The sequence below is a fragment of the Balaenoptera borealis genome (assembly GCF_965194805.1).
Source record: "Balaenoptera borealis genome assembly, chromosome: 2".
NCBI classification, from domain to species: Eukaryota; Metazoa; Chordata; class Mammalia; order Artiodactyla; family Balaenopteridae; genus Balaenoptera; species Balaenoptera borealis.
This window is the reverse complement of record NC_138867.1, coordinates 93,343,620-93,361,476: the sequence shown is the minus strand read 5'-3', so window position 1 is coordinate 93,361,476 and position 17,857 is coordinate 93,343,620. Positions and strand designations below refer to the sequence as shown.

General features: G+C 40.2%; 1 protein-coding gene across 1 annotated transcript in view; it reads right to left on the bottom strand.

Moving 5' to 3' along the window:
* REEP5 (receptor accessory protein 5) overlaps nucleotides 1-17,857 on the bottom strand; it is a 42,839-nt gene that overhangs the window by 3,286 nt on the left and 21,696 nt on the right. Inside the window, exons 3-4 of the mRNA XM_082378516.1 lie at nucleotides 14,107-14,245; nucleotides 3,951-4,119 (exon numbers count right to left, since the gene is read on the bottom strand). Coding sequence (XP_082234642.1) covers nucleotides 3,951-4,119; nucleotides 14,107-14,245 — 308 coding nt within the window. The remainder of the gene's footprint in view (nucleotides 1-3,950; nucleotides 4,120-14,106; nucleotides 14,246-17,857) is intronic.

The following is a 17,857-nucleotide window of genomic DNA, read 5'->3' as shown; positions in this document are numbered from 1 at the left end:
AAATGTCCTTTTTGGAGAATCCAGAAACTCAGAGAAAAGTCTAAAATGTGTCAGCACCTAAATTCCTCTTAACTTATTTTCATTCTCACACCTCTGTTTAGGAATGTATCAAAGTAAAATCAGATCAAAGTAAAATCGGATTTCAGAGTACTGAGATCTGAGAGAATCAAAGACTAAGAAATGTGGGCAAACTAGACAGAAATGACATCATCAGAGGTTGCTGGTTAGGCTAAGAGCAAGGAGGAACAGTTAAGAAATCTCTTAAAAAGGAACTGGTGATCCCAACGTGGGAGGATGTGAAGAAACTGTAAAAAAAACATTCTGAAGGAGACTGGAGCCATGTGCCCAGGAGCAAGCGTCGGGAGAGAACGGCCTGTGATGCGGGGGAGGGGAGAGCACACCACTGCTGGGACACACAGCTGCTGGGGGACCGTCTGGGGGATCTTCCTTCCCCAGGGGCCAGGTCACCTCTTGTCTCCCACTTTCTCATTATTGTAGAACTTTTTTTTTTTTTTTAATTCTCTAATTCTATGCCCATTCTCCACTTTTTAAAACCCTTACTGTGCCCTCTGGAATTTAAGTCCCATCATTAGCGAGATCTCCTCTATCCTCATCCATTTCTCTGAATGTGTCCTTTACCTTGTTGCTTTTACAGAAACCTGGCTGTCCCCTAAGGACACTGCTTTCTCAAGTGTCGGCTGTTTTTTCCTTCCATGACCCTGGTACTACTGGGTCTGGAGGTCCAGAAAGCGTCCTTTGTTCTTCAGGGCCATGTTCAGAATCTCATGTCATCAGATTATCTTTCCCACTTGCCCTTCTTTTTCCAGTCTGCTGACCCTTGGGCTGTGCTGCCTCATTTCTTTAAGATTTTACCTCCAAACTTAATATCACTCTCTAGCACTACTCTTACTTTAATTATCAGTGATTACGATATTCTTCCAGTATCCTGGCCTCTTGGTTCCTCCCCTCCAATAACCTTGACATTCCACCCTACCTGCTCCAGCCTACCTCACGTCCTCACTGTCACAACCAGTAATGGCTGCCCCTCTCTGGTCTCAGTGCCGAGCGTCCCACTCCACCATCACCTCCTATCTTTGCAGCCCGCTCCCTCTATTTTCCTGACTCCGAGTTCTTCTTCCCCCACCACCTGGTTGTATAGTCCATCGATTCTATCGCCCCTTTCACTGTCCCTCACTTCCCTTTTGTCCTCACTTCCCTCCTCTGCCATCAAACATGAACCACTCATTAGATCCCCCTTCAGAGCTCCTACTTAACCAAGTCAACCCGGACGCAGCTCTCCATCTATCCCACGGCTGCACCCACGCAGCTGGAAATGTGGCTGGAAAAGAAGACACAAGCAGACTACGCGGCCTCACTGTAAGTTCAGGAACACAAACCTCCAGTGAGCCTCTAATGCCCCCTGGCGATCACACGACACTGACCCAGTCCATCCACTCTCCCGTCTTAGAGCGGCCAGCACACTACAGTCACACTCACTGGTCACCGTGTCACCTCTGGCTGCGTGTTGCGTGAAGCAACAATGGCAGGGTTGAGTAGATGCCACAGAGACCTGACGGCCGGCAAAAGCTGAAGTATTTATTATCTGACCCGTTACGGAAAAAGCTTGCTGACCCTCGTCCTAAGTAACTATTTCATACCATCTCCCCTTTCTATCACCTCCTTCCCCACCCTCTCTCAGTTGACCTTCTTTCTTTAGTTTCCTGAGGAATTTGAAGTGATGAGAAAATCACTTCTGTAAGCTCTCACCATCACATACGCTCAGCTACCAGCATCTTCACCCATCAACACTGATTCCCCTCCTATAATTCTAAACTGTTCCCGCTCCTACGACTGATCCCTCTATTTGTACTCTAGACCCTGTCTCCTCTGGTCTATTCCAGGACAGAGCTCCAGCAATTCACCTTCTCACTCCTATCATTTTTTTGCTCTCTACTGGATCATTCCTATTAATTTTCAAATGTACTTTGTTTCTTCTACCTTAAGAAAAAGAAATAAACATCCTCAGGACCCTAGTACCTTCCTCCAGTTACAGCCCCATTCTTCTACTCCTCTCTGCGGGAAACTTCTCAAAAGACTAATCTACGTTCTCTCATGCCCTTCCTCCCATAAAATCCATTCTGATCAGGATTTTGCTCTCGCCACCCCACAAACTCTGTTTTGTCAAGACCCCTAGCGCCTTCCTCACTGCTAAATCCAAGAGTCAGTTTTCAGCCCTTATCCTCCTTGACCCGTCTGCACCATGTGGCCACGGACCCCTCCCTCCTCTTTGAAACAGTGTCTTCACTTGGCCCCAAGGATACCACAGTCTCGAGTTTTCTTGCTTGCTCAACTGGCCAGTCCTTATCAGTCTGCTTTTTTGGTTGCTTCTCATTTCTTCAATCTCTAAATATTGGTGGCCACAGGGCCCAGGCCTCAGACTTCCTCTTTTCTAACTACACTCACTCCCTTGTGATCTCATCCAGTCTCATGCTTATTATACTGTCCATATGTGGGTAACACCCCCACCAAATTTCTATCCCTAGCCCTGCCCTGTCTCCTGAACTCTCAACATCCATATCCACCTGGCTGTGCTGACTTCTCCATGTACCCAGGAGACACAAAGGTATGTCCAGAACTAAATTCCTTATTTTCCCTTCTACACCTGTTAACACCCAGTCTTCCCCAGCTCAGTGGCAATCCTATCCTTCCATGTGTTCAGGCTAAAAACGCTTGGCCTCGTCCTTGACTCCTCTCTCGTACTCCATTGCTGATCCATAAGCAAATCCTACTGGTTCTAACTCCAGAACATAGCAAGGATCTGACTTCTCACCTCCTACTGCTACCACTACAAACAAGTCAAGCCACCACCACCATCTTCAGCCAGATCACCGCAATAACCTTTTAACTGGTCTCCTGATTTCCTTCTTGTCCCCCTTCAGTCTATTCCTAATACAGTGGCCAACATAAGCCTGTTCCAACAGAGGACGAATCATGTTGCTCCTTTGCTCACAGTTCTCCAGTGGCACCCCATCTCACGCCCATCTCACGCAGAATAAAAGCCAAAGCCCTTACAACAGCCTGGAGGGCATTATATGATCTGTCCTCTTCCAGCTCCACTCCCCAACCTCTCTAACCTTGTCTCCTTCAACTCTCCCTCTAGATCACCCCCCACCAATCCTACTCTGCCCGCTCCCGGCTTTTGCACATGCCATTTCTTCTGTCTGGAGCTTTCTTCCCCATGGTTCCTACCCTTAACACTTTCAACTTTGACTCAGTAGAGCCTTCTTTGTGAGGATTTGCTACATCACTCTATTTAAAATTGTAACCTTCCCTTCAGCCCCTGGCACTCCCTATATTTCTATCTGCTTAATTTTTCTCTGTATCATCTGCTAAGTATGCCATATAACTTGCTTTTCAATGGTATTGTCTCTCTCTCTCTCTCAACAAGATTGTAACCTTCATGAGTTCACTATGGTCCATTGGTCTGTCTGGTTCCCTGGTTCATGCCCAGTGCTATGAACATGCTTGGCACATATTAAGCACCTCAACAAATAAGTATTTGAATGAAAGGATCAGGAGAGCTGAGAGAGAGGGCATTCTCTTGGCCCTCTAACAAAAGCAGTGTGAACAGCATATTAAGCAGTTCAACCTGAAATGAAGTAAAGAGACTGCACTTGTGTATAAATACAGATGACTCTCTGAAATCTCTACCCACCAAAGGAAAGTCATTTTTCCTAATGTGCTGACCGAATGATGTGTTTTATGTGACATGGTAGAAGAATGTCAGGAAAAGTAAAGGCAACAGGCAAAGTCTTGGGAAAGAGATCCCAGACTAGCCCTGGCACACGGCTGAGGGAAGGTTATAGGACACAAAGTGAGGAAGCTTGTTATGTGGGCTCAGTATATCCCATGTCCTCTCACACGCTGAATCAGCTGTCCCCGAGCCATACCTTCTTTAGAGATGGCATCTGCAGTCTCTTTGGCTTTGTCCTTCAAGTCATTCACCACGTTGTCCACCTGCGACTCGTGCTTCAGGAAGAAAGGACGGATGATGCGCGCGTAGAGCAGGTCCGCTCCGTTGGCCGGGCTGGGAGCCATGCACCACAACAGGAAGCCGCACTGCACAGAGGAGAGGCAGCATGGTGACAGAGGGCAGCGGCATTTGACGACACACGCTGCCACCACTACTCTGGGGATGGCACTGCCTCTGCTATTTGCCCCAACAGCATTTCCAGTGTTTCCTGCAGGATACAGGTGCGCTTTTCTTAGATGGAAAAAACATGACAAATAATGACCTAGTAAGGAAAAGCTGAGACTGACAAAAGAAAGGCAAAACACACCAAGTCCAGCAGCTTAACTTCCTTCCTAACTTGGACCACTTTTTAGTTGAGAGTTACAAGAGACTTTTATTAATTATAACTCTTAATCAATTAAAAAAATAGTATTCATCTGCGTGTGTAAACCCTGTCCACGTAGGTATCTATGAGGCTTGTTCTCAACAGGCTTACCTCAGTAAGTTTGTCACCTTTATTCATCCTGTTATAGAAAAAAATACCCTGGCCATTCTTGAATTCTTCCCTTAGTGGGATCTCAGTTTTGGGTAGATCTTAGCCTTCAAGGAATCTTTACAGTCAGCTGTTCATCATCTTTCACCTTGAACGTAGATATTATTCTTAACTCTTCCTTTATGGCTCTACTTTGCTATTGAGATGAAAAATTGACAAGAGTTCTACCCTAAACACTTACACAACAAGAACTGTCACACTATGTTTACTTTGAAAAAACCTTTACTGTTTATTCAAATGATAAATAACTCAGCACTTTAAGTTGTCCAAGCAATTTATTCCGCTATAATGTAATGAATGAGCAAAAAAGGGAACATTCAGAATGATATGCTCATTTCCCTAGAATGTTTGATAAACAGCATACTGTGTTCTTTCAGCTTAAAAGCTTCTAACTATATTGTATTCCACACAGCATAGGTGACTCTATAAAAAACAGAAGTCATTTCTTGAGATTCCAAATCTGTAGTTTTTACTTCTCCTCCTTAAAGTAAAAACCTTTCAACTTCTTATGCCATATATATTTATTTCTATAGTCCTTTTATTCCAAACCAAAGAATGTATTCAAATAATCAAGAAGCTACGTTCCTTTCTAAGATGGTCTTTTAAGTTTGCTCTAGAGATGCAAACCTGCTAAGGGGCTACTACTAATGACAGAGAGCTTGAGTTAAAATGCACACATTTGTGCCCCAAACTCACCCCAGCAGTACCACGTTGGCTCTGAGAAATTTCCATTACACTTTGAACTTCTATGACACTCAAAATACAAAACAAAATGCAGGTTCTGAACAGATCAGGGTCGGAGGGCGAGCTTTCAAAAGACAGGGGTTACCAGACTGGATTTTAAAAAAACAAACTATGGCTATATGCTTCTGATAAGAAACACAACAGAGGTAAAACCAATTAGGAACACTGAAAATAAAGAGATGAAAAAAGATGTATCTGACAAATACCAACTCTCAAATTAGCTCATATATTATAGTAATATTAATAGTACATAAACATAAGGCAAAATAAGTAAACAGTGATAAAGAAGGAAAACAGTTAGTCAAGGAGAACAATTTGCCTGAACCTATATGTCTTTGAAATACGTAAATATATATAGGTTTGTGTTTTTTATATTTACAATTATATAATTTTAATTTTTATAATTATATATCACTTCCAATATAGCTTTGAAATGTATAAACTTGAAAGTCAGAATTATATAGATAAATGGACAAAATCCACAATCGATTTTTAACATTTCCATCAAAAATTGATATATCAAAAAACTAGAAATCAGTAAGAATACAAAGCAAAATACACAAAATTTAAAATCTTGATCTAAAGATATACACAGATCTCTCCATCCAACAAACTGGGGACTAAGAGAATTGTATACTACAGTATATAGAGGTAAGAGAACTGGGCTCAGAAAAGCTGGTTCCAGTCTTCTCACTAGCTGGGAAAACCTTGTGCAAGTTACCTAATTGCTTAAGTCTGTTTTGACTCTATAAAAAAAAAAATATTAATAGAAATTTAAAAATATCTACCTCATACAGATTTTGTAAGAAAATAAGAAACACTTGGAGCATCTAGCATAGTAAGGCTCTGTCCCTATCCCAAGAATACTGTGTTTTCTACCAACATCCATGAAACAGTAACAAGCTACCTCATTAGAGCATTAAGCCAGGTAAAATCAAATCCCAGGACCAACATACACCCTTTTTAAACAATTATTTTGTTCTTACCTCTCCTTTTACTACCTGAAATGAAATGCAAAGTCATGACATACTTACATACACAATTACAAAAAAAACAAAACAAAACAGTCTTCTAACTGGAATATAAAGAAAAAACAAAGTGAAAGTAATTTATTAAAAAACAATGTATTTTAAAATGTAAATATTCAAGCCAAACTATATTAGAAAACAACATAAAATAATAAGTAGAATCAGTGACTATTAACAGCTACAGACAAAATTTTCTCCATGTATTCCCAAAAGGTTGCCTGCTTTCCATATCAGAGAATTCAGCCAAATGCAATTCATTGCCATAATCTCCAAGTTATGATTTTAAGCCAGCCCTCTCTTTACCTCTCCCACCCCTTACGTGCGACAGACTCCAAAACTCATTTACTGAAAATGGGATGTTCAGAGTTAGGAAAGCAAAGGATGGGAAAGCATGGCAGTAGGAAGGGGAAGGGCAAAGATTCAGACTGGCCATCTCGTAGTCTCACTACAGCTGTACGTGCAACCACCCAAAACTCCAGTGAGCCCGCACAGACACACAGTGGCAAGTAAGACCTTCTGTTACAGGTCCAAGCTCTTAAATGAAGCCAATTCCTTGAAATATCCTCAGTCTTTAGTGTGTGTGTGTAGCTCCACATTTACTTTTAGTTTTCCAAGTGACTCTGCTCCAGCACACACTGGGCTTGGCCAGCCATCCTTGTGAAGATACGCCCGAGAAACCTGGTTTTCTGAACTACACATTTGCATTAACCCGAAGCACAGAACTAAGTGTGACTGCAGTTTTCACTGGCTTTAGCTTTAATGTCCTCTGCTTACAGCCAGGTTATTAACAGGCAGACCCTAGAGACCATCTCTCTAGTTAACATTTCCCTGTGGTTTTCAGTATCCAAACATTCATGTTTTCCATCATTTGTTTTTTTTGGGGTTTCTTTTCCGGCCACACACAAAGCATGCGGGATCTTAGTTCCCCAACCAGGGATGGAACCCGCGCCCCCTGCAGTGGAAGCGTGGAGTCTTAACCGCTGGACCACCAGGGAAATCCCTCCATCGGCTGCTTATATAGGTAACGCTAATACATACACACACACCTAAAACTTAATAAAACAATTTAGACAAAATGATATACAGGAAAAGGAAAAGTTACATTCTTGACAGAACATCGGAATTCTGTGTGGACATTTTGAAGAGAATGCAGTGTCCAAGGGGACGTGCCATGTACTACTTACTGCAAACAAAGCAATAGTTTCCCACCAACTATATTAACTATTTGGAGAGCAGGAACTATTTGGATTTAGTTTTTAGCATCTAACATCCAATATATTTGTTATTTATACAGGGGCATCTTGCTGTATTAATATTTAGGAAATTGGCATGGAGTTTTAAATTGACATGTAATACATTTTAATTGTTACTATTTAAAATTGTAAGAAATAGTCTCCTGGCTCGTATTCCTACGTAGAATATCTAATTGTCAGGAATGGATTATTGATGTAGACACACATGCCCACAGGCCTCAAGGTGAAGTAGAAATGACTCACTGGGTTAAGAACCAGGAGAGTTGGTATCTGTTCTATGACTTTAGGTAAATCAAACAACCTCTCTAAGAGTCGATTTTCTCTTCTGCAGGATTTTTAGGAAAGTCACAAATTAAAAAACGTACAAGATAGTAGTAGTATTACCACATCCTACAGTTCTTACTGTTGTTGAAAAATCTCTGAAATATTACCTGCCTATGCAGGTAACAGCCCTTCAGCAACCCAGAAAAGCTGATTCATTCACCTTTTCTGGATGAATTAAGCATGGCTACCAGACAGGACCAGAGCCAAGAGTCTACATTTCTGTACCTCTGCAATGTGATTAACTTTATAGGCTATTCTCCAGGCTGTTCAGTTAGTTCTTTCTGGTACCCTCTAGCTATCGTCTTGAGACAATAAAATAATTACTGCTCTTTACCTACATCGTGAGCATTTTCCAGTTCTCATATGAAGTAACTTTCTTGTATTAAAAATAAAGTTAATTACTATTCAACTCTCAAGGTGATATTCAGCCACCAGCTTTTACAACTCCCTTTTCTTAATCTATGTAACTACTCTACAGCCGAGGAATACCCTGAGCTACACAGATCTGGCCATCCTTTTAATCAAGCTGCCCCCAAAGTGCCCGCTGACGATACTTCCAACAGCAAACACAAGCCCACTCAGACAAAGAGTCCGGGCATGCCATTTCAACTCAACTCTCGGCACTATTAGCACAGACACACTAAATCCTTAAATTACAAATTACAACAGACCAGATAATTCTGTCTATGATTCTAATGCTGTCACTACTCAATTTTCCCCTAGAAGAGGTATTTCCAAGGTAGGGATACACTTAATATGCACGGTTTGGGACTAGCCTGGTGAGAACTGAGAGTTAATGTCAGAAAAAATGTATGTCAACACTGACTTCCTGGTATGCTGCAATCACTTGATCAGAAACAGAAGCCTTGGGAAGGCTTTGCAACGTAGCCACGAGAATGGTCATGGGCTAAAGTTAAAACAGACTGCTCAGCACGCACAAATGAAAGGTAAAAACGAACATGGGAAGGGGAAGATTCTTCTATCTTTTTTGCCTCCTACAAAGTTAAGAAGAGAAATGTTATGCTCTCTGTCAATGGGTGAAACAATACAGGTGACGGTCTGGATCAGGACTTCAACTTGCCAAAGTTTATTCAACCTTGTTTTAAAAATAAATCTAGAAGATGATTCAAATGAGAGTAAAGATGAGGTGCAAAGATATTCATTGTAGCATTAGTTAAAATAGCAAGGTAAATGTCCTAAATGTCTATTAACTGGGGAATGAATAAGTTATTATCTATAATGGATTAGACATTTATGTCAAAGAATATTGAACGAGAAAATACTCATAATATTGTGTTAATTGAAAAAAAGTGAGTTATAGAATCATATATCATATATATCAGCGGTCCCCAACCTTTTGGGCACCAGGGACCAGTTTCGTGGAAGACAATGATTTTTCTGCGGGGGGGGGCGGGGGGATGGTTCAGGTGATGATGCAAGCGACAGGGAGCAGCAGATGAAGCTTCGCCTGCTTGCCCGCCGCTCACCTCCTGCTCTGTGGCCCGGTTCCCAACAGGCCACGGACTGGTACTGGTCCACGGCCTGGGGGTTGGGGACCCCTGATATATATGGTTTCAACCATACATCGATGGTTAAGACAATAACAATTGTCTTACATCAAGCAATTTATCTGCACATTAAAAAAAAAAAAGGAAGACTACCCTAAGATGATAACAGTGGTAGTCTTCCAAATACTATTTTCTTCCCTATCTAAAACATGCCCCAACACACATGCACACACCCACAACACAAATGCAAACAGTATGACAGCAGGGATTTTGTTTTATTCACCAAAATCCCCCTGACCTAGAACAGATTCTGGCACATAGAGGTTCTAAATAAATATCTGCTGAATAAAGAAATACACTACTTTAACAATCAGAGAAAAAATTTATTTTTAAATAAATACATTTATTTTTAAACCTTGTGTTCAAAGATGGACCTCAGAGCAAAGCTCTGAACAGGCAGAATCCACTTTTTCTAGCTCAATACATTGAACAGTATCTTCTCGACTAACCCTTGATGCCTAATCATTGGTTCCTCTTATATTCCTGCAATCTTATAGGCTGCTTTAGAAAAATGGGGGGAAAAGGCCAACAATACTAATTCTGCAAAAGATAAAATAGTAAACATGGCCTTAGTTGCAGGTCTCCTTTTCATCCTCCCACACAATCACCTTGTGATTGTAGCAATGGCGCAGGTAAGATCTATGCTAGTCCTTAAAATGGGATATTCTCCTACACACTCTGCAATTCAGAGACCTTTTCTCAGTCAGTTCACTGAAGCCACTCAGAATACGCCACTAATGCAGGAAGAAAGCATTTTTATTGACAGCACAATCAATTTTTAATCATCTCAAGTATATTATCTATTTGGAACATATGCGGTAAATTCACTCTCTCATTCTGGACGCCGTGACATCAAACAGCTGGACGCTCACTACTAATGGATGTGCATTTGTTTTACTGTTAGGGAGGAAAATTTGTTGCAAAGCAATTTTTGTAATGTACTTCAAAATCAAATATAAATGACTTGGTGATTATCTTTTATTCTGGATACTTTCTACCTCAAGGGGCCTCCCATTAGCAGAGGCGATCAGGAGCAGGCTGAAGTCGGGCTTGTGTTTCGGAAGTCTGAGGTCAGATACTGGTGTGAGTGGTTCTGCGGACGGACGGGATTCTGTTCAGGGCGAGCAGTGGGGCCCAAGGCAAAAGCCCAGTTTCCTTCTGTTAGAGACCGCAATGTGATGTCACTGCCGTTAGATGGATCTTATTAAGGGGTTCAAAAATATTTTAAGTTTAAAATATGGACATTCAAATTAAAGATTATAAAATTATTTTTATAAGTGCTAAATATCTTTGGATAACAAAAGCACACAAAAAATCCAGCAATCTCTGGAATCTTAAATCTTCCCACAGACCAATTTTTTTCCCATTTGTTTTGAAGGAAAAATTTTCAGCTATGTTAAAGGCGTTCTGTGGTAACAGCATTCAAAATTAAGAGACTATCCATGTTTTCATTTAAGCTTTTAAACTATTTAGCTTTTCTTTTTTTTAACCATAAGTGGTTTCATACTGTAATATTCTATAATTTTTTATAATTAATGAATTATGCAAAATTTCTATATCTCTACAAATGGATTTCATTTCATTTAACTTGTATGGATGTACTATTAATTCATTTTACCATTTACCAGTTGACGGACGCTGCAGGGTTTTTTTTTTTATAATTTTTATTTATAACCAAAAATGCTGCAATAAATGTCCTTATGCAGCTCTCTTATGCGTGGTGAACATTTCCTTAGGATGGATACTTAGAATTGCTAGAGTATCATTTTCATTGTGACAAGAAACTGTCAAGGCCTCCTTTAAAAAGGCTATTCCAATTTATAGCATTACCACCACACATCCATTTCCCAATATATTCACCAATACCAGATATTCTCATCCTTTTAGATACCTGCCAATGTAACGAGCAGGTATTTAAATGTAATATGGTATTTCACTATTTTAACTCACATTTCCCAGATCACTGACTACGCATATTTTTTTCTCTTCTGTGAAATGTCTATTTATAACCTTTGTTCATTTTTCTCCTTTTCTTCTTACTTGTAAATGTTTTTATATATTCTGGATATTAATTCCTTACCTGGTGTAAGTGTTGTAAATACATCCTCCTAGTCTGTCATGATTTTATCTTTGCTTATACTGCCCATTGTCATATAGAAATTTCTGTCTAGTTTCTATACCTCCAAGTTAAAAAACATTCTCCTATACTTTTTCTAAAACAGAGGTTTTGGCATAGAAGTCCTGCCCTGTGAGGCACTGGGGAGAACAGCTAGGGACTAAGTAGCCAGGGCAGTTCCTCCTCAAGCCCTCCTGCTCCAACCCCTAGAGCTGTGAATTCCAACTTAGGAGCAGCTGCTTGGGGAGGAAAGGGTGACACCTGCACCTGAGGAGCTGTTTAGTGGGGGAAGGGTAATCACCTGTGGCTCTTCTGCTGCCTGGAGTCCCCACCCTAGGACTCACACACCCCTGCCCTGAGCTTATGGACTAGCATGGATCAGGGTGTGGCCTCCTCCATTCTAACACCCGATGGAATAGCTGATACTCCTGGAGGAGAAGGAACTTACAGGCCAAAATAACAAGGTATTTGAAAAGTACAACCAGTTCAAAACAGAGACAACACAATCAACTACAGATTCTATCAGCAGCAGAAATTTTAGAAGTGAACGACCAAGAATTTAAAAACAGCTATACTAAAAGAAATACAGCGACATGAAAGAAGAACAAAACATAGGGAAGAGCCAAGCAAAACTACTAGGTATGAAAAATATAACAGCTGAAATAAGAACACAATGTATGGCATAAACAGCAGAATGGAACAAAACTGAAAAGTGGAAGATTGGATTGAGAAAATCTCCCAGAAAGAAGGAAAATACAAATAAATATGTTTGAAAAATAGGTAAGGCCAGAGGAAAAGAAAAAATATATCCATAATTACCAAGAATTAAAAATCAAGGTAATATCAACATGGTGGCGGCTGCGGGGAAGGAGACCAAAGGATGACAGAGCTTCCGCTGTCTAATTTCCTGTAACTACATTTCTTTAGATAGAAAATTTAAAAAGCACGTTAATAGAAATGTAGACACTAGGACAAATTAAAACAACAAGGACACTCAAAATAGGCCTAAATATAGAAATAAGGAAACAATTATTGATTCCGGGGAAACTAAAACACTGCAGTTAACACTGCATGTACATTATATATATACTATATGGCCCAACTAAACAGTGCTTAACAAGTCATAATAATAAAAGCAGTGAAGCCTTATCTAACCAAAATTATCCCTGAGGAAGATGGGGACATCTTTTATTACTATCAAGCCTGCATGTGTGGCAGGGAGGAAGGAGGAAAGAAAGCCAAATCCTTATCTTCTGGTGGGTATCAAGGGCTAATGTGTAGGGACTTCCCTGGTGGTCCAGTGGTTAAAACTCCATGCTCCCAATGCAGGGGGCCCAGGTTCCATCCCTTGTCAGGGAACTAAATCCCGCAGATATGCCGCAACTAAGACCCAGCGCAGCCAAATAAATAAATAAATAAATAAAAGAGCTAATGTGTAAAACATAAAAATTAAAAGGTAACTAAACAAGGATATTATTTAGAAACAGAGGTAAATGACAAAATAATCTGTCATAAATGAAGGGACAGCGGTTGCTTTTAAGGAAGGGCAATATAAGGGGCAGGAGTGCAGATCTTCAAAACTCTTCCAGAGCTATTTGAGTCTTTAAACTATGTCATGTGTAACTCTTACTAAAGCAAATACATAAGAGTATGAGGGAAAAGAAGAAGACCCAGAATTCATAAGATCTGGACTCACCACCCTCGGCAGCTTGGGAAGTCTGGGTCGGTGAAGCTGAGGAACTATTTACATCCTATGCAACTAACCGGAAGCAAGCCTCTTCCGCGGAAGACACCTGAGGAATCAACTGAAGACAGTCCATCCCATTCAGAGAAAAAGAACCAACCACCCTATCTATCAAAAGATGCAAACTTTTCATCGTCATTTGCCTTGGAGGCCAAGGCTGGAGTTGATACAGGTGCCATTAGGGACGAGTTCAACATCCTACTCCCTTTCCTCACACAGTAGTAGCCGAGGCGAGTTCTCTGGCAAACACAAGGCGTGGCAGGGCTGATCCCAGACTACTGCACCTGCCAGAGTTATTAAAATGACTTCCTCAGAGAGCCCGTTTCACATCTGCTTTTTCCAAACCTATTAATAAGTATTTTATTCCAGAAATAATGACTCCAGCACACCACTGTGAATAATTGATGACTTGGTAACATTTACAATGTTGACGCATCAAACACAGACAACAGAGCATAAAGATAGGATCTTGGCAAAGAGCAATGCTTGAGCTAGTTCACAGTATTTCCATCTTTTATTATTATCAAACACATTGTAAAGACAAAATTGCTTTGGCTGTTTCCAAGACAATATACAAAATAAGTTAGACATGTTGAATCCTGTCTTCCTGTTTATTAATCTGAGGCAGAGCCACAGATGTCCAACATTCAAGCATCTGTTCCTATTCCTTGTATATAGGTCCTGAGATGGAGTTTATTTCAGGGATAGGGAGCAAAGCAAAAACACAGATGGAAGAAAACGGCAGTTCAGGAAAGCCAACGTACCTTCAGCATGTAGTAGAAGGGGAACCATGACAGGAAGAGGTCAGAGAAGAATTCGGCAATGCTGAACACACCATACACTACCCAGTAGGTCAGCCACTGGGTATCATCTTCTTTGTTTGGACTCTCTATCGCTTTAATTCTGAAAGGCAATACAAAAGCAAGGGTATCATGCAGTAAGATCTCAATGAGACATTTTCGAACATTATACTTTCACAGCTGTCCTCCAACACCAACTGAGAAACTCAGGCAAATGCATGCATCATGTCACTAGATGCAAAAGTACAACATGAAAACAGGCAGCAATGTAGAGATGTCAGGACAAGCCATTATAACTACCTGTTACCAGTTCTCTGGTTACCAGAGAAACCAGCACCAGTTGTCCCCTGGATCTCCACTCTGCTTGAGTCTCCACCAAGGATCCAGGAAACACCACCAATGACTGGGAACTAGAGTAATCCCCACTCTCAAGTGGGGTCCTGCCACTAGGGATATATCAATAATTCACTCATGTAACTCAGTTCTTATGCACTTTTAATAACTGAAGTACATCATGGTGAGTAGGCATTCCATAAAAGACCTTCTGGAATATAGTTTAGGCACTGTCCAAAGTTCACAACACACTTCATTACAAAGAGGTGAAAACAAACATCATGGTGTCCATTTGGTTTCAACTGACATTACGTGATCCTCAGGCTGTGACCTTTCCTCCTCTTATCGGTGAATAATATGACTTTCTCAGTATCTACTAATGCTTAAACAAAATTCATTCTGTAAATGAATAGAACTAAATTTAAAATAACCTTCTTTTACTTCTGCATCACAGGAATTTCTTCCAGTCCTGGGAATCCCTTCATTCTAAACCTCAATTCCATAATTTTTTATCCTATCCTGATACATGCCTGGATACTTATCGTACCTGAGCTGGACTACAACAGTAAACTAGAAGAAACCTGAATCTTGTTTGGCCTATGCGATGGGTTAACTATTAAAAATACATTGGTTACTTGGTAACATGGGTTCACCAAAGAGACAGGCTGATGAATCATGCTGAGTCATTCCCTAAGAACGCCTCTGAATTAATTGGAAGTAGCCGTGGGTGTAGGTGTGTGTGCCTGCATGAGTGTTTTAAGAAGATGACGAGGGGGTAAAAGTTATAGCTGAATGAGATGACTGCTAATGAGGAAAAGGAGAGGAGGGAGTGATGAAATGAATGCTGCTTTGAGCATCAAGAATAAACACAGAATCATAAAATGAACTGAAGGCAGCTAATTATAAAATAATGGCTTCTCACATGTGGACTGTGTTTGTGTTTTAGCTTTCCTCAGGTAGAAGCTAGCTGATGTAACACAAGGCCAAAGGAAAAGCATAGGCAAGCATGTGAACCAAAGAACTAACAAATGTATACCCTTCACACGTAAGGTTTTTTTCCCCTCTGTGCTTTATTTGGTATAGAATATGGTTTATCTATTTATATTTAACTGGATTTTTAAAGTTATCACTACGATAAAAACTTGTTTCTTACACATCCATCCTGGGCAGAGGGGATACATAGTTATATTTCACTTAAGGTCTTAGTTTTGGGAACCAAAGCAGTCCATGACTAACCAGCAAACACACATCCACACACAAATATAAACTGAAACAAACATTTATGAAACCACTGATATTTTCAATTCCATTCTATGTCATTATTATTTTTTTATTGAAGTATAGTTGAGTTACAATGTTGTGTTAGTTTCTGGTGTATAGCAAAGTGATTCAGTTATATATATGTGTAGGTATACATACTTTTTAATATTCGTTTCCATTATAATTTATTACAAGACACTGAATGTAGTTCCCTGTGCTATACAGTAGGACCTTGTTGTTTATCTATTTTATATATAATAGTTTGTATGTGCTAATCCCAAATTCCTAATTTATCCCTCCCCACCCCCACTCCCCCTTGGCAACCACAAGTCTGTTCTCTGTGTGTCTGTTTCTGTTTCGTAGATAAGTTCATTTGTGTCATATTTTAGATTCCACATATAAGTGATATCGTATGGTATTTGTCTTTCTCTGTCTGACTTCACTTAGTATGATAATCTCTAGGTCCATCCATGTTGCTGCAAATGGCATTATTTCGGTCTTTTTTATGGCTGAGTAATATTCCATCGTGTGTGTGTGTGTGTGTGTGTGTGTGTGCACACACACACACACACATCTTCTTCATCCATTCATCTGTTGATGGACATTTAGGTTGCTTCCATGTTTTGGCTATTGTGAATAGTGCTGCTATGCACATTGGGATATGCGTATCTTTTCCAATTATAGTTTTATCTGGATATATGCCCAAGAGTGGGATGGCTGGATCATATGGCAACTCCATTTTTAGTTTTTTGAGGAATCTCCACACTGTTTTCCATAGTGGCTGCACCAATTTACACTCCCACCAACAGTGTAGGAGGGTTCCCTTTTCTCCACACCCTCTCCAGCATTTGTTATTTGTGGACGTTTTTTTGTTTTTTGTTTTTTTTTATGGCTGTGTTGGGTCTTCGTTTCTGTGCGAGGGCTTTTCTCTAGTTGCGGCAAGTGGGGGCCACTCTTCATCGCAGTGCGCGGGCCTCTCACTATCGTGGCCTGTCTTGTTGCAGAGCACAGGCTCCAGACGCACAGGCTCAGTAATTGTGGCTCATGGGCCTAGTTGCTCCACGTCATGTGGGATCTTCCCAGACCAGGGCTCAAACCCGTGTCCCCTGCATTGGCAGGCAGATTCTCAACCACTGTGCCACCAGGGAAGCCCAGTGTGGACTTTTTAATGATGGCCATCCTGACTGGTATGAGATGGTACCTCATTGTAATTTTGATTTGTGTTTCTCTAATAATTAGTGATGTTGAGTATCTTTTCATGTGCCTAGTGGCCATCTGTATGTCTTCTTTGGAGAAATGTCTATGTAAGGTTCTGCCCATTTTTAATTGGGTTGTTTGTTTTTTTGCTATTGAGTTGTATGAGCTGTTTGTATATTTGGGAAATTAATCCCTTGTCGGTCGTATTATTTGCAAATATTTTCTCCCATTCTGTAGTCTATCTTTTCATTTTGTTGATGGTTTCCTCTGCTGTGCAAAAGCTTATAAGTTTGATTAGGTCCCATTTGTTTATTTTTGCTTTTATTTCTATTGCCTTGGAAGACTGTTATGTCATCATTTTTAAGATGTTAGTCAAGATCCACAGATTCAAAAACAGAAAAACTACTCTAACAGTTCAAGTTCAGTCCTTCAAGGAATAAGCTCCCTAACTTATCAACAATATGAATTCAAAAGTTTCCATGCTGATACACTTGGAACACTCTATAGTAACACTGAAAAGTAGGAAGAACTCAAAATTGAACACACATATTGAACACAACTTTGTAGGAAAGCAAGGCCCAGGAAAAAAGACAGGAAAAGATCACAGAGTCTCATTAAGGTAAAGAGATTTTTTAAATAGAACTTCTATTATTGAAGCATTTAATTAGTTTTAATTTAAAATAGCACAATGTTCATTTTTAAAAATGTGTCTACATGTCATAACATCATAAGCTAGTCAGAACAAGAAAGAACGTAAAAGATAATCTAACCCACTCAGTGTACAGTTGAGGAACCTAAGACTCAAAGAGGTAAGAGAAGAAAAGAGCTTAATACTGGGATTTCCTGAATGCTATTTACGTATATACCTTCTTGTCCAAATGAGTGGATGCAAAATTGTGATTTATAAGCAAAATATATATTTGGT